Source organism: Anas platyrhynchos, chromosome 4, assembly GCF_047663525.1.
Source record: "Anas platyrhynchos isolate ZD024472 breed Pekin duck chromosome 4, IASCAAS_PekinDuck_T2T, whole genome shotgun sequence".
Classification (NCBI taxonomy): domain Eukaryota; kingdom Metazoa; phylum Chordata; class Aves; order Anseriformes; family Anatidae; genus Anas; species Anas platyrhynchos.
The window spans coordinates 39,775,134-39,803,055 of NC_092590.1; the positions used below are offsets into that span (position 1 = coordinate 39,775,134).

At 37.3% G+C, this 27,922-nt stretch overlaps 1 protein-coding gene across 5 annotated transcripts; it reads left to right on the forward strand.

The window, feature by feature from the left end:
• Window positions 1-373: 373 nt before the first annotated feature.
• Window positions 374-27,901, forward strand: CLGN (calmegin). Of its 5 annotated transcripts, none has more exons than XM_038178924.2 (17): window positions 374-529; window positions 1,974-2,015; window positions 4,175-4,354; window positions 5,603-5,673; window positions 7,968-8,026; window positions 9,715-9,856; window positions 10,688-10,769; window positions 13,477-13,669; window positions 15,621-15,810; window positions 16,433-16,546; window positions 17,192-17,348; window positions 18,662-18,877; window positions 20,276-20,395; window positions 20,576-20,720; window positions 23,062-23,139; window positions 25,634-25,743; window positions 27,469-27,901. In XM_038178924.2, the coding sequence occupies exons 3-17, from the start codon at window positions 4,193-4,195 to the stop codon at window positions 27,547-27,549; spliced, it is 1,920 nt and encodes a 639-aa protein (XP_038034852.2). In that variant the 5' UTR covers window positions 374-529; window positions 1,974-2,015; window positions 4,175-4,192; the 3' UTR covers window positions 27,550-27,901. The 5 variants fall into 5 exon arrangements, with proteins under 5 accessions (XP_038034852.2, XP_038034854.2, XP_038034853.2 ...); XM_072036765.1 differs by lacking the exon at window positions 374-529 and adding an exon at window positions 601-706; XM_072036766.1 differs by lacking the exon at window positions 374-529 and adding an exon at window positions 661-737.
• Window positions 27,902-27,922: the final 21 nt, after the last annotated feature.

Here is a 27,922-nt window from a genome sequence, read left to right on the forward strand (position 1 = left end):
AATCTGGGTTGGATTGCTTGACTGAGTCTTCACGTCAGTAAAGGGTTTTGTTAATTTGACCTAAATCGTTTAAATTAGCAACGGAACAAGGGCTTGGCTTTGAACAGCCTGCTAAATGCTCAGAGGTGCGTGGTTACCACAGCGAGTACATCTAAAATCCCAGAGACTATGACGGCGGCTGACCTTGGAAAGCCCACAGCGGAGCACGCATTTACCATTTTAAACACCAATTTGACGGAATCCGCCGTTCCTCCTAACACCTCCCCCCAGCCAGGGCAGAGCACCTCACGGAGCTTCCCCTCTGCCCTCAGCCGCTTCCCGCGCGCAGCCGCCATCTTGCCGGCCTTTTATACCTGCCGGTGGCCCCGCCCCGCGACCCGGCCGCCGCGAGCCGCGGCACCTGCTGCCGGCCGCCCGCGAGGGGAGCCCGGGAGGGCGCATGCGCGGCCGGGGATGCGCTGGGGGACGGCGGCGGGGCTAGGAGGGGAGCCGGGAACGCCGGGAACCGGCCGCGGGCACGCGCCCACCGGTAGGGCCCGGCGGCGCGGGGACGCGCTTTGTAACTGGGGCGGGGGGTGGGGGGCTGCGGCTGTGAGGGGAGGGCGCGCGCGTGTGGGGGGGCTTCTCGCGCGCCGGCCGTTGGTGGCCGTTGGGGACCGTTGGGGACCGCTGGGCTCCTCCCTGGCTGTTGCCCCGTGTGGAGCTGGTAGGTGGCCGCCCTGCGCTGCTGGGGCTGGGTGAGGAGGGTGCTCAGGGTAGCCTTGCTGCCTGCTGCTTGAGGAGGTGGTTGCAGGGAGGCTCGGCCCTCTTCTAAGTGCGAGTTCCCAGTCATATTAAAGATCCTGGCTGTTATTTAGATCCGCATCGAGTGGGATAATAACCTGCGATGCCATTAATTTAACAGCACGCGTAGAGTACTTTAAAGACCATGGCACAAACTGCCATGCTTGTGCCTGCTGTAGAAATCAGACCAGGTGCTCACAGCAGGGCCAGCTCCTCAGGCTCAGCGTTCGGGGCTTTATCCCCTCCGTGCTGGAGAGCACCAGGGGCTGAGGCTGCATCCGAGGCAGCCTGACCCACTGCCTGGCTGCTCTCATTAGGAACAGAAATGCCAATACCCCATCAGAACCTTCCATCCTTCAGTTTGTGCCTGTTGTCTTGGACCGTTGTCTAGCACGCGTCCCACAGACAGTAGCTGATTACTTCAGAGGCAATAATATTGCAGCACTGCTGCCGGTCCCAGGAGCCTGCTCTACAGCAGTACCCTGGGCTCGAGTGTCTCTCCTGATGCGTAGAAGCGCTGTCGTTAGCCGTGTTCCCATAGTGAGGAGACCAAGCTATACAAAATAGCTTAAAATTACAAGTGTGAAGATTTTCATGGATGTTCATGTGCTAATTAATCTTTCAAATCTAGTGGACTTTCTTATTAAATGTGTAATATTTTGAGTCCAGAAGCTCTTTAGGTGTAAAGATTTATCATTGTAAGACTGTGGTTATGAACAATTCACAAAAATTAAAACATTTAATGGTTTTGTTTGGGTTTGTCCCTATCCGGCAATTAAGCAATAACTTAATTGTTCATGGTATTAGATTTCGGTGTTTCTGGAATATCTTAATTTGGGATGAGTCAAAGAAGTATGCTTTCCCTGGTTGAAGGGAAAATAAGAGATGTGATTGAAGACTGAATGACATTAGGAGTGTCCTTGGCTAGGATCAGGGAGTTGCTATGTAGTAGGCTTGAGTGACTTGAAAAAGTGCAGTGTGTTGAAGGCATCGGGAGTTTTAGAAGGGAACTGTGTAGAAAGGTAGTTTCTTGGATGCCCTCACTTGTCTGTGCATGAAAATAACAGAGAGAGTCTAGTTGTAATAAATTACAGCTATGGAAGTGGGAGTAGGCATTTTGCTTCGTACATAAAATGCAACTGAAATGTATTGATGAACACGTGTCTGCTTTTTATTTTCATCTGCTTTAGGAGAAGAGGAGCAGAACTGCATGACAAACTACCTTAAGTAAGGTAGGGCAAGTTCATGCAAAAAGTTAATTCTAATACCTGACTAATACATGCTGTTGTAGTGGAGTGAAACAGTAATGTGTGATGTGATATCCCTTAACTGTTTGTCCCAATGTGATGGTTAAGAACAAGAAAATGGGCATGGTAAAACTGAGTGCTATAGCCTCCAGACAGAGGTCTTCTAAAGCGTGCCATGAGGTTGCATGTTTACATGCAACAAGCTGAATGACTTTAAATCTTCAGGACACGAATATTTCAAGTTCTAGAACTGGCCTGGGAGGTCTATGAATTAACAATCTCTGTAGTTTTATAACTAAGATTTTCTTAAAAGAACAGTAAAATTTTTGGAAGACTTAAAGTTTCTCAGTTACTAACACGATGATGCAAAGAGGGAACCATAGACTTACCATCCTCAAAACAAAACAGATGGAAAGGATCCAAAGCAAAGAATGGCATAGATTAGTTGGGGGAAAAAAAAAAAAAGAAAAAAAGAATGGTGAGGCTTTTTGTGTTCTAAGTGATGTTGACATAGTGTCTAGTAGTAGTACCTGAAACAGTTTACTTTTGGCTTTAGATGTAATCAGTACAGTCAATATTAAATGAATAGATTTTAAAATGAATAAGGAAAAAAGAATTAGTTTTCCTTTTTGGATAGCTCTATTGCGTTGTAGATTTTTTTGCCTTAACACTATTTGATCTCTATATTCATTGCTTGATAGAACTAGCAGATGTTGTTAATAGATAAATAATTATTAGGGCGCTTCTAATGTTTGCAGTGCTTAGCAGATCTGATAAAGCCGGGAAGAGAGGATCTAAGATTTCCAGAATATAAGACAGTATCTGGAGTTGCTGTGGTACTTAGGGCTTGTAGTAGTAAACAAGCAATCTCTGGAGAGCGATGATCCAGCTTAAAAGGGTGACTGCTTTTTAAGGCACAGAAAGTGTCTCAGTAGCAGAATGTTTAGCGTGAGCACTGGTGGCCAAAATAATGCAAATCTTGAAAATGCCTTAGAGCAACAGGCTAAATGTCACTGTTTGTCTTTCTTTTTAAGCTTTCTGTGGATAGAAATTAACAATCAAAGGATAAACACCTACACAATGGTATCTGGAGTCTGTCTTCCTTCTGTTTCCAAATTCAGACAAAAGCAAGTTCAGAAAGAAGCACGTTTGGCAAGACCTTTAAGAAGACTTGCGTAGGCACATGCTTGGAATTGCATTGCTCCAAACTATTGCGTACTTTGATATAAAACTGCATTTGCATGTATTTTAGCTTATGGATGTGAAGCAAATGCATCTGGGCAACAATGTTTTCTTTTTCATAGCAGTACAGATTGAGAGGTTGAGTTAGTTACCTGCTGTTGATATTCATACTTTCGTTAATATTTACAGATCAGTGATTTGCATGTTTCCCTGAAATTAGAAGGGTACTTGCCCCTCACTATAGGAGGGATACTGAGTTGCTGGAATCTATTTAGAGAAGCGCAACAGAGCAGGTGAAGGGACCAGGAGACAAGGCTTAGCAGGAGCAGCTGAGAGACCTGGGGCTGTTTAGCCTAGAGAGAAGGAGGCTGATGGGAGGCCCGTCGCTCTCAACAGCTATCTGAAGGGAGGTTGCAGTGAGGAGGGTTTTGGTCTCTTGCTCAGGCGACAATTAATAGAACTGGAAATGGCTTCAAGTGGTGCCAGGGAAGGTGTAGATGAGACAGTAGGAAGAATTTCTTCACAGAAGGGGTGAAGGGGTCAGGCATTGGCACAGGCTGCCCAGGGAAATGATGGAGTTGCCATCCTGCATGTATTTGACATGGTACTTAGGGACTTGGTTTAGTGGTGGACTTGGCAGTGTTAGGTGATGGTTGGGCTTGATAATCTTAAGGGTCTTTTCCAGGCTAAATGACTCTATAATTCCAAGTTTAGACTTCAGAGCTTACTGGATAATTAGTAACAGAAGAAGTTCTCTGAAACAGTCGTGTATCTTCTTTTGACGCTTAAAAGTTGGAGTTAATATCAACTCTGTGTTCCTTTAAATGTGTACAGTGGGAGAAGGGCCAGTAAGTAATAGTCATCATTTCTTTTTTTTTTTCTTTCCTAGATAAAATCACGCGTAAGATTGAACTAATATTGATAATATTCCACCAACAATAATTGTAATTTAAAACTTTCAGTTCTTCAGATAAACCAGGATGCATTTCCAGTGGGACTGGCTGTGCTTGGGTGTCCTGATAATTGGCTCAGTAACTGCAGAAATCGAAAATGAAGAAATTTTGGGTGCAGATGTTGAAGTGGAGGATTTTGACAAACAGTCTCAAGACGCTGATGTTGACGAAGATGAATCTTCCTTAGGGGTAAGATTATAGATGCCTTTAGCTAAAGCTTGTGTACTTTTAAGTTATGTAGTTGTAACTAGTAGAAGAATCGGTGCACAAATTTATTTTAAAAAGAGCAAGTCAATATACAGTTGACAACTTGGTGAGTGTCAAACTCACCAGAATGAGTTTTTTATTTGTTGTGTGTGCCTTAAGGATCCTCCTGTATCAAACTGTAACCTGTGGTCAGTAGTCATGAAGAAGGTCTTGCTAGTCTTTCAATCTAGGTATGGAACCTTGTGTCTAAAGCCCTCCTTGATAGATAACATACCCTGTAGTCTAACATGCTGTTGCTAGAGAAGAAAGCACCTTATGCTTAATGACATTTTTCATTTAGGTTGTTTTCTTAATGTCATCAGTCACATCTGCCTTTTAACACAGTCTTTGTTCCTAGAAAATCTTTGTGCATTTGTCATGCTGTGCTTCATAATAGGTTTGCACAGTAGTCATAGATCGTTTTTTTCTTTTTTTTTTTTAACGGTGTAGCCCAACTGTAATGTGCCAAGTAGATAGGAAAACAAAAAAATCGAATTGTGTATTAAAAAATAGGAAGCAGAGAACTGGTGCAAGTTGTGTAAATTTTCTGTGTTTTCATGTTACGCACAAGATGTGTAACGGTACTTCAGTTATGAGGTTTGACCACAGAAAGCAAATTTTTAAGCTGTATCTATGCTTTTATCATAGTATCTGAAACTCTCTGCAGGTGCTTTCAAAGATGGTAAGCTGCTAGGGCACAAAAACAGAGATGAAACAACTACTCATAACCGCATATGCATTTGAGCTCTGTACTGTGTTTAGTAGGAGGACCACTATTTACTTTTCAAAAAACTGGGGAAAAGTGTTTTTCTGATACCTGAAAGTGAGTCTAATACTAACCTAACAGTCTCTTTAACCATCATAAACATACCACTAGAAATGAAACCATGAGATCCTCCTGCCTTTTAAGAGCTCTTAATCATAGTCTTGATTTGTTTCTGTGCTATTCATCGCTGTCCCCTGGTCGCACGATGCTTCACAGATATGAAATTGCACACTGTTAGAGGAATGCACCCAAACTGTAGAAATGAGAGGGCCCCAGGGAAAGAGTGTTTTATTCCCTTAAGTGTAACTCTGGTGGTCTGGCTGGGTGGGCTGCTTCTCAAGGTATGATAGTGTATTTCAATTGAAAAATAGAAATTACTGAAAAAAATGAATTTATGATATGTTATATTTGTAAATGTCCTTTAGATTGTGTACCAGACGCCAAAGCCAACTGGGGAAGTGTATTTTACAGAAACCTTCGATGGAGTATTGACAGGGTAAGCTGCACCTGAAATTTACAAACTTTTCACTTCAGCAACTTAACTCACAGTGGCAGGACTTATTTTATATTCATTTTTCTGCTAGTACATTCAAAAAAAAAAAAAGTTCAGAGTTTAGAATTGAGAAGGGTGGTCATACTTGCTCCAAATTCTTCATAAGCTTAAGCTAAACAGTTGACGTTTCAGGCATGTAGCTATATTTTGTGATATAATGAAACCTGTAATAGACTCTGGATTTATGGACGTTAAAAAGTAATGCAATGCCACTTGAATTAAAAGTGAACTGCAAGGTGAGGCGCATTGCACTGCAGTAGCTTACGGAGTCAGAAATTGTTAGCGAACTATTTCTTCTTCTTCATGTATACTTAGATTATGTGCAAGAAGGAGGCAGCACTTTTCTACATTACAGATTAAAAACTCTGTTGGGGAGGACTGTATTTAATTTATGGTACTGCTTCCCGTTGTGCTTTTATACTATCGAGGGGAATTAGATATTTATATGATTGCTGAAATGTTCCTAGGTAGTTTGACCACACTGCACTGATATTTCAGAAAAATATTAAGGTTTATGTCAACAATTCTTAAGCCAGAAATATTCAAGTTGTCTGCATTTTCTGTTCCTCCCGCCCACCAGTACAGCAATGTAAGGTGTAACTGCTACTTGGTGGGTGGACAAAATACCCTGTTTTGCAAGTGATCATGAAAAAGGTATATTTGTATGTTACTAAAATTAAAAGAACAAAAACCAGCTCTCATGAAGTGGCAGCCAGCCAGAGGTGAAAGGAGATGCAGTAAGATGCATCTTTATCATAGAACTTAAAGCTGCTTATTTTTGTCTTCCTGTGAAAAGACTGAGAAGCAACAGCTGTAGGTGTGAGGTAAGCTATCATAAGACACCTGTCTGATGAGGATGTACAGCATGAACTTGAAACCAAATAGAATGGTAGCAGGCACCAGAAACTTTCACAATATTGAATCTTACTCCCTTTTTCCAATTGTTCCTACTGTTCTCTTCTGCAGGGTTACGAGGAACTTCAGGCCACTGAACATAGATTTGTCGTTTTTCACATTATGTTCTTCGATTTATTTTTCATTTTTGTTACATATTTAGACCACATGTAGAAGGAAAATAATTTTCTATAAAATTTTCATCTTCAGCATGTCACTTCTAAATGTTGAGAAGCGCAATACAAAAGCAGTACCAGTGATGGTAGGAAAAATGATTAAAAAGAAAAGGTGAAAATGGTGGTTTAAAAAAAAAACAACAAAACAACAAACAACTGGAAACTTTGATTAGTATTAGTTATTTTAGCATTGGGCTTTCCAGAGGAAGACCAAGGATCTAGCTTGCCATTTATACTGTGGTGCTTTTCTACCATCTCTATTAACACAGATATGGCTGAAATTCAAGCAGGAAAGATAAAGTATTCATCCCTGACATACTCCATGCAGAGAGTCATTCAGAATGAATGAAATTAGTTCTCTACAGAAGTCACTATGATAATATAGCATTGTAGTTGATACAAGGAAGAGTTCAGCAACACTGTTGGCTTAAGATATTCCTGTGTGTGGCTCAGGATAGAACCACTGTATGACTGAATGAGGCTGGATTGCCTTTTCTTTTTTCTCCAAATGAACATTTTGTACAGGGTGTGTGCATATCTTTATTTTTGGTGAGCTGATTTTGGTAAGCTGCATCTGCCTTGTTCAAGGAGATCTGTCAAGGAGATCAGGAATTTGTCCTGTTATAATCCCCGTGTGCGATAAAATTTGAGTCTGCTTACTGTGTAATTGCACTTGTCATTTGGAAACTTTTATTTCTTCCCTCCCTCCTCTTCTGTGCACTGCTACTGTTAATATCAGATAACGTTAAGGTTTTAGTGATTTTTTGTTGTTCTTTATCACATTGAAGGCTTTACACATGAACTTTGCTATTTTCAAGTATTACTTCAAGTATTATTTCAAGTGACATGCTCAAGTAATAGTCTTTCATCGTCAGCCTCAGCTTGTAGATAAAACCGAAGATTATTCAGAGTAAATTTGAATTACTTTAGAGTTATAATTGTGTATTCATTTAGATTCTTAGGAAATATTTCAAAATCGATGTTGTGTTAGACTAACACTTAAATTTTTGTTTCACATTCTTTAAATTACACAAAGTTCCATAATGCTGACTGTCAAAATCGGTGTCACAGAATCACATCCTGGCAGCTAAATCTGTTTTTCCTGTGCTTGCTGAATAATAGAGCTTTGCATATGTAGTTAAATGACTAGTACCATTCTTGTTTTAGGTGGATATTGTCTAAAACCAAGAAAGAAGACACAGATGATAACATTGCTAAATATGATGGTAAGCCTTTTTAGTGTTTACTTTCACTACATAGTTTCTGATGTTCTGTTGCTTTTTGAGAAATAACTATCCCTTGCACTGAACTTACCTTTGAAAACCTAGATGACATGGATCAACAGTATGTTACTTTGTATAATGACTGTTACCCTGAAACTGAGATATGAAAGGTTGCTGGTTTGGTTACTTACCATGGAGATAAATATTTCTGTCATCGCAATAATTTTACTGTGATGTGCTAGAACACATTCTGACATCTGAATATTCAGGATTAATTGTTTATGAACAGTGCCTCTTGAAAACTACGTTTTCCCGAAATTGTCAGATATTTACCACTTCAGTTTCAGTTGTAAAGCACATTTCTAAAGTAGCCTGTTCTATGTCTTTGTATCTCCTACTGATGCAGCAGTTGATCTCAAAGCTTAGCCTCTGAACCAAAAATAATTGAAACTGAATGAATGTTGTTTTTTTTGAATACTTTTGTCAGACTGTGCTTGAGTGTAGGATTCTCCAGTGTTTCTTGTACAGTTTATTCTTACAGTTTTCTAAAGAAAATAAAAAATAATTGGAAAGTGAAAATGAGGAAGTTGTTTGGATGATTTTTGTCATTTGGGCTTGTATTTGACTTGTACGTTCCTGGGCTGGAAGTAGCAAGGAATATGTGTGCTACACATTTACAATCTCCAAAATGCTGAAAGCTGATGTTATCTTAACTGGCTAGAAGCAATACCTTTTTGGTGAAATGAGAGCGTGGGCTTCTCTGTGTAGAGCTATGCATATCCAAAATGTAGGTCTCTCTCTATCTAAACTGTATTCTTGATTCCTTTGTACAGTATTGCCAGAAGAATTAACCAGAAGTTCAATGGATATTCACACATGCTACAGGATTGTATAATAAAAAAATAAATTTGGGGATGTAAAAATATCCTATGTTAAATGTATAAGTTATTCTATTTAATTTCATTGTTACGTAGTGGATTATGGTAAGGACTTAGGTAAGGTAAATCTTAAGGTACGGAAAGGTAAATCTTTCTTCCCTACCTTGGGGTACGTGGCCAGCTTTTTTTATTCAAAAATTTGTATTACGTGTGAAATTGAGGTTTTGATAGCTTTCTTTCATTTGGTTATAGCAGTTATGGAAGGGTGTTATGTTTTCTGTGTTGGAAACGTCTACTTGAAAGCAGAACCTTGTCATTTCTTGTTGCTTGTTCTACTTGCCATATTCCTTACAGTCTTTATCCCTAAGCTTTCTTTCCTCCTTGCTGTCTGAACCAAACCATTTCGTTAAATGGATCTCATTTTATGGTCTTAATTGTGAATTGGAATTCTAATGGTTTCTAATTCTTGAAAAGTACTGCCTAAAACACTGGATCAGTGTTTCAGTAGAAAGGTGTGAGCATCAGATTTGTGTGCCATGAACATTCTTTTTGTATGTAGTTTATTAATGTTTTGAGCGGTTAAAGTCTGGAGATGGGTGGGCTGAGCATGTATAATTGTTTGTATCCAGAGTAGAATTATTAGTATTGAATTGGATGATTATTATTTAACTTCTAACTTTGACACCAAATGTCAAGATGACTTCTTTACTTTTGGCAATTAGTCTTATATGCTATAACTTTTTACTTACTACAAGGCTACAGTTTCTTGACTTCTGATTTTTTTTTCAAAGATTGTATGTTTGTTTGTTTTAGGAAGATGGGAAGTAGAAGAGCTGAAAGAAAACACAGTACGTGGAGACAGAGGATTAGTGTTAAAATCAGTGGCAAAGCATCACGCAATATCAACTATGCTAACAAAGGCATTTATTTTTGATAATAAACCTTTGATTGTTCAGTAAGTATTCTCTCAGACTTTTTACTTAATTTTTATTATGCATTAAGTCAAGAAAATAACGTAAATCCTTGTAAAAAAAAAATACTGTCTTTCATGTAGCATTGGCTTCATATCCAGAGCTACCAGAACTGTAAGTATGAATGATATAATAATCAAGTAAAATTGTAATACAAGCGTTAAGAAGTAGTATTTAAACTGTTATAGAATATTTTGGACAGAAATTAATACTTTGTGAAATTTCTTTAAGAGCTAATCAATTTTCAGTCTTAGATCTAAAAGATCTAAATCATGTAATTTGAGTACAGTGTTTTTACATTTGCAGAGTATTTCTGTGTAGATCAGTAAAACTCGAATCTTGCAAGTATTATAGCAGTATTAGTGATGAAGAGTGTCATGACAATAGGACTTTTTTTTCTGACAACAGACTAGATTTGTTGTATTTACAGACATATCCAGGTAACTCCTCAGCTAAATTCAGTGCGTTATATGGGCCATTTCAAAGATAGCACAAACGTTTTAGAACTATTCCTGATTTCTGCTTCACTTGGGTGTTTTGCACGTTGGTCAATACCACTTTGAAACTTTTCTTACTGGTGATGCCAACAGTATCTAATGTTACTGTGGCTTTTTTTGGCTGACACCACTGCTGTGTTAGTTTGTGTGGCAACTAAAACCTGTTTGGTCATGTAGAAACGTTTTGACAGTAATGACTAATAAAAAAAAATGAAGTGGCTAGTTGATGATATTAATGTATTCTTCTCATTCTGGAGATCAGAATTGAATTTGTATTTGTCTGATGTGGAATGTTTTTTTAACTTGCTCTTTGCTCAGATACGAAGTGAATTTTCAAGAAGGCATTGACTGTGGTGGTGCATATATTAAACTTCTCTCCAGTAGTAATGACTTGAATCTGGTATGTCCTCTTACTTAATGTTTACTGTTGATTGCTCATCTGAGGAATTCATAATTGTTCTTGTGCAGTGTCATTAGGAGATTGGGCAAGATAATCATATATATATATATTATAGTTTATATATATTACAAAGCCTTCATAGTTGTGCATTTTACTGGAATATTTGATAACATTATTCTTGTTAAAATTAGCATTTATTTTAATGAAAAATGCGGGTAGTCTGAAATTTAAAGTACATTGTTAAAATCTGTGTTCACACAAGAAATCTCAAAATGTGAGTTTCCAAAGATCAGAGAGAGCAGTGTATGGATTAACATATTCCTCTTAGTTCTGTACGAGTGATACTACGTTAGCTATTAGTCTTATATCTAGGACAATGGAGTTTTGTATCTGTTTAGTCTGCCTTTTTGCAATAACACAAGCCATAGAATTTCAACTCATAACTTGTGAAACAATTTTTTTTACTGCATGGCATACAGCCTGTCACCTCAGAGAGGGATAGAATGTGGATTTAGAAACTGCAAGTAATGAAGTGTCTGTATGGGGAAGAATTTTTCTTACCAGGGACGCTCTCAGTGATCAGGTGTAAAGTTGATGCTTTGCTATACATAGCAGCAGTTACAGAATAGTTTTACATATTTGGATAGACTTGAAATGACCAGTCAGGATTCAAAAATGGGAAGGGTACTTCCAGTCATGAAGCACATTGCTCTGGCCATTCAAAAGCTGACTACCCTAGCTCCTACGCTACAGTTTGGAAGCTAATTGGTGGTGTTGACCCAACATTCAGTACTAGACAACATTCAGACAGAAGTTGATGAGGCAATCACAGTTACAGCTAGTACTGGCTTTAGAAATTGTTGGTCTTGAGATGCATCAAGCTATCCTGTTTGCTCAATAAGATTTGGTAAGGTGGAAAGGCAAGTTAATGGAAAAAGAAAAAATAGAGACTAGTCTTAAAAAAAACTTGGAAACAGAAGTGTGGGCAGAACTCATAATTTCCTCCCTGGGTGAGATTTTCCATCTGTGCTTTTATTCCTGAGCTCTCTGAACATATCTACCATTGCTGCCATGACCCACGAAGCTACAACATTGTAAGTACTGAGCAGAACAGCATTGTAGTTGCTTATTGAGCAAACTTAAAAGGATAGAATTGCTGGCTTGAGGGGAGGTGGCATCATCAGCAACCTGTTTGGATGCTGGATTACCCAATACTGTATTGCAGTGAAGTGTGATGCCTTGTTTATGTGCAAAAGGAAGGGAAAGTTGCTTGGACAGGCTCAAGGCATTGCTTGTCCTCACCTGCAGCTCAGCAGTCAGAAGGAACCTCTTAACACTGGGATTTTTTGTGATGTGTAAGGGGTAATATGTGCGCCTGCAAGAGTCTAAGAGATGATGGCATGTATAAGAAGTTTCTTGTAAGCATTCGTGAAATATTTAAGTAAAAGCTTTAAAGCAACTTCCAAATGCTTTTCCTTTTTTCTCAGATTTGTATGCCAGCGTGAGTTGTACTCAAACTTAAGTACTAATAGATCTGTATTAAAAATACAGATGGTAGGAAAACTAGTAGAGGTAGGGCATCTTTCATGATGGAAAGATATGTAAATGATACTGAAACTGAAAAATCTTACTTTGTAAAAGAAGTTGTGAGACCAAGACACTCTGCTCAGTTACACATGAAACTGAAATTCTCCAACATCTGTTGTCTTATTCTAGAAAGTGAACAAAAAGACTGCAAATGCAAATTTTATCTTTTTATGACCTGGCTCATGGTTCATCCTATACATTTTTGTTTTTGGTAGGTTTGAGTCAACATTTTCTCTTTCATGTCCTTTTAACTTCAAAATTGAACATACTGGAATAATCAATTAATTCTTGTTAATTCTTAACAGCGACATTTTCAAATGAGGATGAAAGTTATAGAAAAGGACCGAACTTAAAATGCGTTCATTTCTGTAGTGCTTATATCTAAACTGAAAATGTTTAACTTTGTATTCAATAACTGCTGCATACTTGAAAATACAGATTCATTGCAAACAATACATCTCTGTTAGAATATTTCTTGAAAGACTAAAAGTTTCAGAAATCGTGATATTTCATCAAGCAGTTGCGTAAGAATATAGCACGATACTGTGTATTCCAACTACAAAAATCATCTAGTTAAAAATAAAATCCGAACACCTTAATGCACCATACTCTGAAGGAAACTATATCTGGTGTTTTCAGGGTTATTTATTGTTAGTGTGGAGCAAGAAAACAGTGCTGAAATACTGGATAATACCCTGTTTACAGTCTTTATTGAAATGTAAATTGCTATGAAGAGCAATAGTTCCCTTCTGGCTTTTAGTGTAGTGTATGAAGAAGGGTATAGATATTTGGATGCCTTGATTTGTGGCAGGGATTTCCACACGATGTGTAAGAATAAGGCCTAAGTAAGCATATTCTTCTTCCCTGAAGAAGCTTCAGTGATCTCTGTGGTTAGACTGCTCCCTGAGAATGGAAAGCATCTAACAACATGTGGGGGCTGTTCATTTCCTTTCATGATTTACCCTACCAGTTGTCAATGTTAGAGCCGATGCTTCATGAAACAGCTTTTAGAAAAGGGGAATTATGATGTGTATATGCTACAGTATCGAGGAAAATAGTACCTAAAATGACTTCGTAAAATGTACGGTGTAACGCATGCTCAGCTTTTTTGCTTCTACAGGAATACTTTTTTGACAAAACACCTTATACTATTATGTTTGGACCAGATAAATGTGGAGAAGATTACAAACTACACTTTATCTTCAGACATAAGAATCCTAAAACTGGAGAATATGATGAAAAACATGCAAAACGCCCTGATGTAGACCTAAAAAAGTTCTATTTGGACAAGAAGACTCATCTGTACACGCTTGGTATTGTTTAAAATCTTACAAGTTTAAATCAGAAAACAGATTAAAAATTAGTTTCTGAACTTAGTTCACTGAAGCTTTGTATTTGACTCTGCTTTTTGTTTGTAATAGTCTGTTAATTCTGGGGGATGGTTGCTTAATGATTTGGGCTTAAATGATTTAATGACTGAGCTTAACTGCAGGGCATAAGTGGCTTTGAAATGCTGCTGTTTAATATTCAATTACGGGAAAAAGCATTACCAGCCTTGGCTAGCCTTTAACCTGAAGAACTGATTAATACTTTCAGTACATACTATGATAAAAAAAATCTGTTAAGAAAGGTATATGTGTGTATGTATGCACACACACACACACATTATACACACACACACACATATATATATATATAAATATATAAAAAAGTCCAGTATTCTAGGAAAGGATCACGAGTTTACTGGAGTTCAGTGAGATCTGCAGCACATTGAACACCACTCTCCTCTGTGCATTGAATTCCCACTAATGCCTGCATCAGCAGAGGTGTGCATGAAGATAGGTTGCTGCTTTCACTGGAGATAAAAAAGATGAAATTTGGTCTGGTTTTAATCCATGTGACATCTGTTTCTGTTCTAATGAACAGTATAGCAGCAATGGAAGTTTAATTTCTTATTTTTTTCCCCCCTTGTTCTAATTTCTGAAAAAGAACAAGCAGTCAGAGAAAATGGGCTAATCTGTGGTATACTGCAAATCCAGCCAAATTGACTAGACGTTAGAACTTCCATTGAATAATAGTAATGGAATAATAATGGAAGATGTGCTCAACTGCCGTGCCATGGAAAAATGTATCGTTCTTAAAATAACTGACAGTAGAGTGCTACAACAAACCGTCACTTTTAGATCATAAGAAACAAAGCAATAGAACCAAAGAAAACACAAAAATCCTTCCCACCGTCCTATTCTTACAGTAAAGGAATGAATGTGTTCCTGTATTTGGGCTGTTCATTAGAGATGATGATTAAAGATATTTAAATTGCATTTATTCTATTATAATTGCTCAGCTAGACCTCGGTACAGCTTTGTACCATCTAATGCATTTGTGACCGATAACATAAGTAGAAAAATCAATTAATTTTATTGTATCTAAAATCAATGGGGTTTTAATTTTTGCATTTGTTGATGTTTTAATACAATTAAAAATTTTAAGCTGCAAGAGCTTAGTTAGGTATTAACAAATCGTCATTATAGGTGTGTTACTCTGGTTTTCATCACCCATCTTCATAAAACTAGAATAGTATTCAAATTAGTAATCTTGCTTGTATTGAATGGACATTTAAATATACTTGTTAAGTGCTAATAATGTGCTCACCAGTTATTAGACATGGATCTGGATCCAGTTTCTGTTATTGAGTCTGACACTGCTCAATTCTTTGACCATTATTTATCAGGTTCTTGCTAAAATTTTTAAAAATTTGAAGAGAAATTTCTCTATTCTCCGTCTGGCAATTAAGGGAACTGGCTGTCAGATATTTGAGTCGGAAAGAAAATACTGTTTTCATGATCCTTCAGCTGTGATATTTACACAGTTCTGGTGTTTTCACGCTTTCAAGTGTGGACTTGTAACTTGTTAGCAGAGATGATTTTGAGGTTGAAAGTTTGTCTTTTATTGTCTTTGGGAGGAAGAAAAAGAAAGCAGAATTTTGACTAAGTGGCAGGTGTTTGGAAAACTGTTAGCATGTGTTTTGAGGTGTTTCAACAATTGATTTGCAGAAGGTATCATTTTTCTAGTCCTGATACTGGTCATGACATTGCTACAGTGGGAACTTTATTGTGTCCAAATCCAGTACCTGAATGGAGTGAGGAGTCTGTCTGCTCTTATTTGTCTATGCATATTATATAGGTGTTGGTTAAAGGTAAATTAATTTGTAAAATTAATGTTTCCCTTATTTCTTAAATACTTTTTTTTTTTTTTTTAATTTAGTGCTAAAACCAGATGATACATTTGAAATGTTAATCGACCAAACAGTTGTCAGTAAAGGAAGTCTCCTTGAGGATATGGTTCCTCCAGTAAACCCTCCTAGAGAAATAGAGGATCCTGCTGACAAGAAGCCTGATGATTGGGATGAAAGACCAAAAATACCTGATCCCAACGCTGTCAAACCAGATGACTGGTAGGGGCAAAAATTTATCTGTACAGCAGGTTATTCTTCTGTAAGACTTGACTGGCTTTTTTTGCTAATGGCAGCTAGGATATGTTTCACTACTAAAAGTACTAATACTTCCAAAATGTAATTGAGATAGGAGTACAAGGATCTGGTCATCTTTTAAGGAAAGAAATAATAACTACGCTTTTTGCTGATTTGTACCCTTTGTTGTTGTAGTTAGTAACAAAGATTACAATACTTGAAAGATTAGAAAGAGTTGTGTTTTTGTTTTTGTTTTTTTTTGTGTGTGTTTTGTTTTTTTTTTTCCCACTATTATATAAGTACTTCCTCCTGTGTCAAGTAGTGTTCATAGAGCATCTCAGAGGAGGGAAAAATTTAAAGGGGGAGACCCGATTGACACCTGCTAGTTGATGGTAGCAATTTCTGGGCTAACTAATGCCGTGCAACAAAGTAAACATAGTTTCAAAATTTATAAACAATTAATCAGATACCTAATTCTCATTATAGGTGTGTCTAATTCTGTTGTGCCATTGAATATCATTCCTTTCATGCCAGTTGCAGTCCTCTGAACAGAATACTGTTTTAAAGTCAAGCTGATGTATTTTCTAACATTAATCTGTAATTGAAGGGATGAAGATGAACCTTCCAAAATAGAAGATCTTGATGCTGTTAAGCCTAAGGGATGGCTTGATGATGAACCACAATATGTTCCAGACCCTAATGCAAAAAAACCAAAGGACTGGTAAGAACTTGATTAACTAAGTGCAGTTTTGTTAATGTATTTTGCAGATAGGCCCACCTATTCTCTGGCAAATTATGAGTTGATTAGAGCTTAACTCAAATGTCATTGTATTTTAATGTAGTAAGTTGAAACATACAAGGTATGGCCAAATATTTGTTGTTTTGGGGAGCTGCTTTTAGAAAAACACACAAATGTCAATAATTGCTAATTGCCTTGTATTCTGAAGATTTGTAAACAAAAACAAAGTATTAAGGAAAGTGATGAAAGGACTGAAACTGTTTCATGGCTTACCAAACTGTTTCATGGTATCAACATTATAAATTGATACATGAAGTTATATTGTGGTCTGAAAGCATGTTGTAGTGAAGTGTTGCAAGCTGTTTGCACCTGCAGGAGTATAATTACATACAGTTATGCTGTATTTACAAACATGTGGCTTTAGCACATTTTATTTTCAGTACTCTGGAAATACACTTCTTTATTTTTATTTTTTTTATTGAAGCATTATGCTGTTGGGTAAACTTCTATGGGCTGATCTAATAAATTCGGAGGTTGTTAGAGCAAAATGTATGGAACCTAACTTTAGACTGAAAGTTAGTGTTCAGATCAGTCTGAAATCAGTTGTTTGTAACTTTCTTTCTGTAGGGATGAAGAAATGGATGGGGAGTGGGAAGCTCCTCAGATCCCTAATCCAAAGTGTGAGACCGCACCTGGTTGCGGAATCTGGGTGCGTCCCATGAAGAATAACCCAAAGTATAAAGGAAAATGGAAAGCACCTATGATAGATAATCCTAATTATCAGGTACTAGCAATATTGTAGGTTATTGATAAGGAGGTACAGAGTTCAACCAAGCAGGCAAATCAAAGTAGTGTATTTATTTGGTATTTCATACAGTATATTTATTTTTTAAAATGTGTCTGAACACCCTCAGCAAACATTTTCAGTTTTTTATGTATTCACCTATAATTTTTTTTTTTATTTAGGTATACTGTTAGACAGAAATACTTCCTGTATTAAAACAATCTCTTTTAAAAGTTGGTACCGCACATTTAGTATGCTCTATAGCATTTCATTTAGAATAAAGTTGTCATGTAATGAACTAGTTTATTTTTTACTGGGTTTTAAGTGTGAAAGTTATAAATTAATACATTTTATTTGATAAAATAAAAATGAAACCCTGCAGTAAGCAGATTAACTTATTAATTCTATTTTAGTGGAAGCATCAATTTTGGATAATTAAATTATCCCCTCCAGATATAAGAGCAAAGCTGGGTATTAGAAAGAGTTACTTTGTATTAATTACAGTTGGGGACAACTTGAATCTGATTTATTTTAGCTTAAGATCTTAAGCAGGTTTATAAACCAAAAAGCATATGGCTTTAACTAATTTGCACAGGTATCATAAGGCTGAGTTTTTCTTCCCTAAAATTTTCCCTAATGTTTCTGGTTACAGTAGTTGTCAATTTATATGAATATACTAGTGTAATAAACTTACTTACTTATGCATACCTGAAGGGACTGCGTGGGTCACAGGGTGTAGTTCCTCTGCAATCTTAGGTAACCAGACAATAGAGACTTAGCTCAGAAGAGCCCATTTCCGGCCACAAAATGTTGACCAGTGAGTGCACTTATAAAAATGTATATGCTATATTGATGAACAAAAGCCAAGACTATATTATACGAGGAGATGTTAGAGGAAGAAGTAATACCAGTGTCTTATTTTCCTGCAGTATTAGGAAATTAATAGATTTATTCTTGAAAGTTCACAAAGACTATGCTTGGCATTTCCACTACAAGGTAGAACAGAGGTGCTTTGTGCAGTCAGTTAACTACTGTAACCCCATGTGGACAAAAAGTTTTGAATTTAAGAAGTCTGCCCTAAGCCTGAAATCAGAGACCTATCTGCCAAAATCCTATAGGCTGTTTTCAGCTCAGTTTTCCTGAAGGTCAGAGATTACTCCATCTCTTTTTAAAATCATGCATTTAAAAGAACCAGAAAGCCTTAATTACTTTAAAATGTATTTCACGGTGTTGGTGTTGTTTGTTTTGTTTTGTTTTATTTTTTAAATGGTTTTGGGGAATAGATAAAGTGATTGTATTTTTTTTCTTAAAAGGGAATCTGGAGTCCTCGGAAAATACCTAACCCAGACTATTTTGAAGATTCTCACCCATTTGAGATGACAGCTGTCAGTGCTATTGGTTTAGAACTCTGGTCTATGACATCTGATATCTACTTTGATAACTTCATTATATGTTCAGAAAAAGAAGTAGCTGATCGTTGGGCAGCAGATGGCTGGGGCTTGAAGAAATTAGTAGCAAGTGCTAATGAGGTATAAACTTCATTATGTTTGTCACTACTTTTGCCTACCAAGGAGGAGTGCTGTTGGAAGAATTTTCTATCAGTTAATGCTGACACAATAGAATTTACTGGCAATTAGTAATCTTAAATCATGGCTATTCAGTTTTTTTGTCAAGTTTGTCTGATTTAGTTTTCACAGATCTCTTTTCTCCTGAAGTTAAAAGGGTACAATGTTTTCCTCAAGCACTTAGCAAGTGTCTATAACTTGATCTTAATGAGTCTTCCACTCTTAATGGTGGTACTAGAATTCAGTATGTCAGCAAATGAAAGTTGAATTATTTGCTCAAAAAGACCTTTTATTTTTTAACTTCTCACTTTTGGACAACTCCTTTATATATGTTTTTAGATGTGTTTCCCTATTATCAGGAATGGATGATAGTCATGTTTTTTGTGTTTAATACTCTTAGGACTTTGGCTGCTCAGATGTATATTATGCAGCTGTGACAGTAATGTGCATATGTATATGGAGCTGCATGTGTTCTTTTGTCTCTGTGTATCCCCTTTTTTTTTGTATACCGCAGTTAGCCAGCCACCAGCTTTTCTAGATCTCTACCCTGTCGTAGGATGAGTTTGTCCTAACATACGGGATCATGAGCCCCTCTAGCGGCCGCCTTTAATGACTGCAGTTTAGAGAGAGTAGTTCAGTTGGAAGGGACCTAAAAAAGATCATCTAGTCCAACTGTCTGACCACTTCACAGCTAACTAAAAGTTCAAGCCTATCAATGAGGGCATTGTCCAAATATCTCTTGAACTCAGACAGCCAAGGGGCATGAACCACCTTTCAAAATATACATAGGTAGATGTACCCTTTTCAGAGTCTAACTAGACTAGGCACTCTACCTCCCTACCTTCTTCTACTATATAAGTCAGAACTTGGTTGGGAAGACATTTTACTCCCTGAATAATTGACTGTTGGAGGAGACAGTGTGGTAGTACACACAGAGCAAGGCATTGCTCTTCAGGTTGCTTGCAGCTCCTGTGAGGTTCTTGATGCTTTGGGAGACTTCAGCTGAGTTAGCACAGCATGGGGAAAGAGCAGAATAGTCGGGGAGGGTGGAAAGTGTGAGGTTGTGGAGACAAGTGTCACTTCACAGAATTGAGTAGGGGGCAGCCTAGTAGTTTTGGAGTACCAGCTTTGTTGGTTCTTTCTTACTATATGCTGTTTGCTAGGACTTGCATATGGGCAGTCTGACAAGTGGTTGCTTTCTGAAGTTGGAATCCAATACTTCGTAATTAAAAAAAAAAAAACAAAAGGAAAAAATGTTTTTCTTTAGGCAACATAAAATTTAAAATACATACTTTATAAGCTTACCAAGGTGTTCAGAGGGATGTAAATGCCTTTTTTTTTTTTTTTCCTTTTTAAATGTAGCCTGGAATGTTTAGTCAACTGGTGACAGCTGCAGAAGACCACCCGTGGCTCTGGGTTCTTTACGTCTTGACTTTAGCACTCCCCATTGGTCTAGGTGTGTTGTTCTGCTGGCCAGCAAAGGTTAGAGAAACTCGGTGCATTTTTATTCATTTTGATTCTTAATACTTTATATAAAACTCTTAATACATGTGAAACAGTATGCTCTTTTCCTGGGCCATTAATATTAGTTAGCCTACAGTGGCTGTTGTGTTTAATTCTTAATCTGAGTTTCAGTATAAATTAATTTTTAATTTCTTGTAGAAAACAGATGAAGATATTGAGTTCAAAAAACCTGCTATATCTAAGGCAATTACAAAAGGAGAAATAAAACAAGACAGAGAAGAGTTAGAAGATGATGAAATAGATTTAGAAGAAGAAAAAGACAATGAAGATATTGTTGAAGATGGTAAGATGAGCAAGCCAGTCTGCAGTTCAATAAATATCAAGACATGAATAGGAATAGGTCATGGATTGTATTGCAATAATTGCAACCAGTTGTCTTAAGACTATGCAAAATCTGTTGTCTTCTCTTTAGTGATTGGCATTCCATGGTAATAGTGTTTTGATAAATACAAGCTGAAAGTAAGGTTCTCCTCAGCATTTCTTCACTCTCAAGAAATTAAAGTGCTTTTGGCAGACATAAGTCTTTTCACTTATTCCTCTGTGGGAATATATAATAACCTTGAACTATTTTGTTGGCCACTGTTTTTTAGTAACTCTTGTTGAAGTCTGAAAATACGGTGGATGTGAAATACTAATGTCTACTGCTTGCTTTGTATTGCTATCTAGGAATGCATTGCTAGCCTGCAGAGGCCTGTCCTGCTCTTCCAAGTGAGAAATGAATGATTAGTAGGTTAAGATGCACTTTGGCATTCAAAGATTGACAAAATCATCTTTCATTACTGTATCAAATACAACTGGTACTATTCAGCTATGGCTTTGATGTTGTGTTAGCATTTTCCAAAGTCTCTAGTTAATGAATGGAAAGTGAATCATGTAACTTATAGTGTATTATTCTGACTTCTATGAGAAAATCCTTAGCCTCAGACCTCTGCAAGATTCTGCCTCTTATCTCACTCTTCTTTGGTAAAAACAAAAATGTTGTAAGTGACTGGCATCAAAAGTTAGAAACCTAGCAGACATTCATGCTTTTTTGTTAGTAGATAACTCATTTTGTATTACTGATTGGAACTTGGAGATTTTTGTCCATCTCTGCACTGTATGTTATGAGTATTGATGGCGTTTGCCTGTATGACTTAATATTTAATTAATTAACATTTATTTAAAATGTTCCCGTACTTACAGAATTGAGTGCTTTGGCATAATGCTTTACCACACCAAATTTAGCTCATCTGCCTTACCATTAGAGAGCCTTACCTAGGCATTAACTATTATAGTTATGCTAAATTTATTTTTTACATTAATCATGAGTTGCAGGTACAGCACTCCAGCATTGTTATCTTCCTACATTTTCTCTTTGATCTTGTTCTACTTTACATGCTCTTTGCCTATGAATTAAAGAATCTTTTTTCTTTTGCCCAGTCTTGATGGCTTGATAGGTACTTCTTGTGCTTAATGTACTACTGTCAGCAAGGCTGTATGAGATAGCTGTATTCCAAAATTATTCTGTCAGACCACTTCAGAAGATGCTGTTGGCTCCCATCCAATCTTAGCCCTTTCTGCATCCTTTACCCTGTTCTGCTGGGTGTTTGACACTCACTGTTACTGCATTAAGTATTTGCCTGCCTTTTTAATCTTTTAAGAACTTCCAGTTAGATGTGTTTTTTATTATTTTATTTTTATTTTTTAATGTGGGTACATATGCATCTTATTCTGTGCTGTGTATTTCCTACCTTTTCCTCATTTCCTGATTTTTCTTCAAGCTAACTTTTGCATTAATGGAAGGATAGGAGAAAGGATCATTCTTATGTCAAAATATGGCCCCAAACTTACAGGCCTCTAACATCATAGACCTCATTCTTAACCAATGTTCTGGTGTAAAGTTGGTGCAGAAGGAAGTTTGATACATCAGTTATCCCCTCAAAATGTCACCTGCTGTAGTTTCCATTGTAACCTGTAGAAATGACTGGTCTCAAGCATCTAGCAGTCCAAGGAGAGCATCATACATTCCTTAAGCTACAGACAATTTCTTTATGCAAGAAGACTTGACTAGATCACCATTTTTTCCCTTAGTTTTTAGTATAGAGTTTGGCTTGAGAAGGAGGGGAACTTCAAATTGTCAGGGGGTGTGGAGACTTAGTTCTTATATCTCCGCTTACCTAGTTGAGTAAAATCAGTGCATGTCATGTCGTATGTTAAACGGTACATTTGAAAGTTAGATATAAGGCCTAGGCAATCAGAGAGGAAAACTTCAGCTCCCACATTTTTAAAATTCCACCTGGAACAGTGTTCATGTTATTTCAGAAGTACATTCCATTTTAGAGCTTTACTTCTGGTTACTAACCTGAATACAGAGCAAAACTAGCATAGCTAGCTTTTGTATGACTCTTCCAAGATTTTCAAGTAAATTCCAGGCTTCAAAGAGGAAAGGGTTATACTTTGCTGTCAGGTGACTTTCTGGGTTTTGTGTCTTCAAAAAGAATTGCTTAGCTTCCCTTAGCTTTCTGCCTCCTCTTACGTTTGCGGGTTGAATTCTTCCTTTTTTTCTTTCCGTCACTCTCTTGCCTCCTCGTATCTCAAAGCATAGAGTATTTGTCTTCTGTCTTCTATGATTCTTTTTGCTACAGAGAGAAGAGAACCAGAGGAGACAAAAGGAGAGTTGGTAAAGGATACACAGAAGATGGAAAGGGAGGCTTCTCCTTCAGGTACTGGGAAAGGGAAGTAGTTTGGGCCCAGACTTGAGAACGGTCTGTCCTTTCTCTTTTTTCTCTGCTTCATTGCTGATGGTAGAACTTCAAGCTGGTGGATGCCAGCCTTCATCAGATATGGATGTGAGTTTCCTGTGAGATCTCTTGACATGGTACCTGTAGTCATCAATATTTTTGTACTAGTTTCTTCGTTTGGATCCTAATCACTTTTGCAATTCATTTGTAGTCATCTGCTTCTTTGTTTTCTGTAGTTGAAGATAACTGGCTTTGAGCCATGAAACACTGGATGATTTGAGAGACATTTTTTCACAGGGACTTTAACAGCATGGCACAATTGCAAGTTTCACAAACACTTGTAGATTTCTTTGACTCCAGTAAGAATGAATTGCTGGCAGAGTGCTTCTTGAAGGGCACTGTCCGTGGGACTGAATTGTATATTGTGTTCTATGTTAATTTTTGTGGCATAGCTAAAAGATGATCTGCTCTTGACTTGTCCAGTCATCCGTATTATTCTCCTGGCATTCCTTACCCTCTAGAAAAACATCCCAGGGAGTAAAAGAAAATTTCAGGAGCATAGTCTGAGCCTTATTTATTAAGTTACAGACATTAAATTATATAAAATACTGATTAAATTAGAATAAATTAGAATATATAATCGTTAATACTATATTTATCCCATTTGGGCTTTTAGTACTTTTGATGTCTGAACTTTTCTTTTTCCACTCTACTGAAATGAATGCTTACAGGAGGTTCTGGATTTGTATCACTTGAAATTTCTAACTGCTTGACCAGAATATGAGCAAAGGTTTTGTGATTTTTTTATTTTTTTTTGCCATGCTTCTTCCTTAAGAATTTATTTTTAGAACAGAAATCTTTGTCTACATTTCTCGAAGACTGTGGACTCCACTTTTTGGTCATATTTCTACTTTTGATGCCAATAGTAGAGTTGTATTAGTGTAGACATGTATCAGGTGTTCTTAAAGGTGGGAAAACTCTTAGACCTTAATTAATTGTGCTCAACTGATTGGCTCAATTTACTAGTATACTGTGAGCAAAGGTTTTTGGTATCTGTATGCTTTTGTTTGGTCATTACTGAGCTAAGCAGTGCAGATATTTATTTATTTTTTACATTGAAGTAGTGTTTATGAGATGGGGCATGACATGAGAAAGGTAGATAGAATTGAGCGATGTTTGGGGTAGTCATCCTTTACAGCTGTTTTATTACTATTTTTAATTGAGCCTGTTCCGTTGTAATATGCCATCTCATATCCTTGTTGTCAGGTGTAGCTGTGATTTCTTGTTTACTCTTTGATAGAACATATTGCAAACAGGTCTCAGTTTCTGGGAATTCTCACTTTGAGTTCTCAGTTTGAAGTAAAGGAAGAGAAATGCCAAACCCACGTAACATTTATTTGAATCGTGCTGTGGTTGCTGAGTTCCAGTTCTTGTAACGAACATAGATAGCTAAAATGTAGGCGTGGGAGTGTCAGCTTGTAAGTACTGAGGCCCAAAGTGGAAATCAGAACATTTGGGTGCCTGGTCACCTTCTCAAAATGTATGGAATATAGATAACCCCAGAAGAGTAACTTGTGTTAATCAGAGAGCAGCTTAGAATTTGCACTGTGTGGTGCATTCATTGCTCCCTTTAGTTCAGTGCAGTGACGCAGGTTCAGTAAGAAAGTAGAAGGCAGTTCTGCTTTGTTTTAGCCCATAGTTTATCCAGGGAATTGTTGGAGAGTAGAAAGCTATTCCCCTCCTCCCCACCCCAGTCCTCTTCAATTCATAGATCTACCTGACGGCAGGTCTCGCAGAAAGCTGGCAGCTTTTTGTCAATGGTTTTGTCCTAGTAGTACAAGCTGGACGTGCTTGAGCTACAGGGAAGTACAGTGCTTTTCTGGCTAGTTTTTGCTTTGGAACAATACATAAATTTGGAGTAAGTGCTAAGCTGCTTAGCCCTCAACAGCTGTACAAAACAGTATGCCAAAGGAACTCCATGCTGACGAGGAAGATCCCTTAGGATGTGGGTATCCCCTGAGGTGGGTGACTGATGACTGTAGTATGTACTTGGCTATTTGAGTCAGAATTAAATCAGATTTGGGATATTCATGTTGTCCTATTTCATCTGGTCCTATGTCTGCTCTTAGAACTGTCTAATGTGACAAATAGAAGGACTTCCCTAAAGGAAATCAACTGTACGGCAGAGTGTATACTATTGTGAAAAGAGACTAGGCTGAAAATTTTAAATTTAGAGATCAAATTGGACAGTGATAGATTTATACCAATTCATAAGAATTCTATTCTCTTTATCACTCATGTTTGTATGGGTTATTGCAAACAAGCAGTTCATTCTAAAACTGAAACTGTCTTCTTTTTCTTACTAGTGTGTCTGCAGTGATCATTCTATGATTCCATGATTCTTTTTCTTACTAGTGTGTCTGCAGTTCATATTTATATAGTTCTGTTTACAAAGTAAAATTAATTTGTCCTGCAGAAGATGAGGGTGAAGGTGTTGAAGATATTGATGAGGAGGAAGAAAATGGAGTTGCAGATGGAGGTCAAGAAGAAGGTGATAAGTCAAATAAATCTGGTTCAGAAGATGAGGTGAGTTCTTTTCCCCTGTTTTCTTCTTGCCTCTTTCCATCATCACAATTCTAACAAAGCACAGTTAACCTACAAGAAGTTTTTTGTCTGTTGAGCCATATAAGATATTATGCGATGGGAATGTGTTCTTACTTGAATTTCACACCTCCTGTACTCTGTATAGGCTTGTGACGTAAGTCTCTTTCTGTGTCATTTTGGCCAGGAGGTGGGATTTATTCTCAAATACAGCTATAGTATAGGAGTGATCTTGCAGGTCTCTAAACTTGAACTATTGCTACAAGTATGTAGTTTTTACAGGATTGAGGTTTTTAAGAGGTTGGTAACTGAATTGTAGTTTGAAAAATCAGATGACAAGGTAAGTGTCCAGTCTTTTTTATCAGGCTACTTAATTGCTTGGACATTTGCTTCTAACAGAATAGCCCTTCTGTGAGATCTAGAAAAGCCATAAGCCTTCAGTTATCTGTTTTAATCATCATTATTATTCCAAAATAAGGTTTTAGGCTGAACAAGATAAGTGGTTTTGAATTCAGCACCTGCAGTTTCATTTTTCTTTTGCAGGTTAATTCAGTGACCAGATAGTCTGATTATTAATTTTATTTTCTGGAAAAAAAAAAAAAAATAGAATGGAGTTTGTCTTTTTTTTTTTTTTTTTTTTTGCTAATCAGGCACTCATCATACTTCCATTTAGAAACTATAGTATGTCTAAAACGCTTTATATTCACTCACAGTATTTCTGTTGGTCATCTTCTTGTGCTTTTGACTCCCTAGGTAATTGTTTTCCCGGATGACGGGAGTTGCTTAATGTAATGTTAAATCCTTTTTATATAAAACTTCTCTGAGAGTGTACGTTGTATGAGATTGCATTGCTTCAGCACTGAAATTCTTCATTACTTAGCCATTACTCAGTACTTCCTCTTGTTCCCATAGGAAGCTCATTTTTCTTGTGCATTACCTAGGAATACAGTCTGATGAACCCATTAAGATGCGTGTGATTCTTTATGAAAGTAGTAACACAATCTGAACATGTATATTCCATTACACAGTATCAATCACAGTGAGCTTATGGCTTGCTCTTATCTGGGCATTTGCAGGGTGTACAAGTTTCTGTCACTTAGCTAGTGACCTACTTTGGAGATGTCATGTGTGCCATGTTGTCACTCAGGAAGTGCTGCCTTCTGAATGAGGTGCTTGCCCTCGGGAGGTGCAGGAAAGTGAGGAAGCAATGCATTGTCTCTGAATGGAGCTCCTGTAGGAAGGGCTTTTTGTGGACCTTTCTAAGCCAATCACTCCAAAGAACAAACACCTGATTTAAGAACAGTTTGTTCTATTTGTACCTCTCCAAGGCAGGCAGTTAGAATGTTTTAAATGCTTCTTGCTTAAGAAGTGGAAATTAAAATTAGCATAAGATTAGCACTTCAAGGAAATTGCTATAGTCATTAAAAAGTCCATGCTTTTAAACTGTTGAGTAAAGGAACAAAACCAAATTTCTGATGTCAGTTTAGATGCACTATTCTCTTCCTTCTGAATATAAAAAGGAAAAGCCTTTTACCCAGTTTATTTATCACTAGGGTAATATTGCAGGGGGAAAAAAAATCCGTCATTTAAGTGTAGTAGCAGGTGATACTATGATTGGGGGGGGGGGAATAAAGTAATATGCCAGTTTCAATAATTAAATTCAAATTGCTTTAAGATGCTAGTGCTGAAGTGGTCTTTTTTTTCCTTCAGATGAAAGAAGATGATGAAAGCATAAGTTCTGGAGATGGTCCACTGAAATCAGTGCGCAAAAGAAGAGTACGAAAGGACTGAGTTATTTCCAGCTAGTATTTTTAGGTCTAGATAATAGTAACTTCTGGCATGTCACTGCAGTGGGCCTGACAGCCTGCAGGTTCCTGAGATTTGAAGGGAGAAATGAGACTCATTGCGACTTAACCTCTTTTAAAGCCCTAACCTGTTTTAACCTTCCCAAACGTCGATTCCCTTTTTTAAGAGGAAATACCATCTGTGATGAGTTAGCTGATGCTTCAAATCTAGAATAAAAGTGAAATTGATTTAAAAGTTAAGATTCTTAAGATTTGAGGATTCTTAGAAATTAGTATTAGTTGGAGATAAACTTTTACTCTAAATATTTTTAAAAACATGAATAAATTATAATATTTTTGCAGCTCTAGCACACATTTTA

Excerpts from the sequence above, each read along its gene's own strand:
- CLGN (XM_038178924.2), top strand. The coding sequence starts at position 4,193 with ATGCATTTCCAGTGGGACTGGCTGTGCTTGGGTGTCCTGATAATTGGC. Across the intron at positions 4,355-5,602 it reads AAGATGAATCTTCCTTAGGG|ATTGTGTACCAGACGCCAAA; the intron begins GTAAGATTATAG and ends AATGTCCTTTAG. Across the intron at positions 20,721-23,061 it reads TGAAGATATTGTTGAAGATG|AGAGAAGAGAACCAGAGGAG; the intron begins GTAAGATGAGCA and ends TTTTTGCTACAG.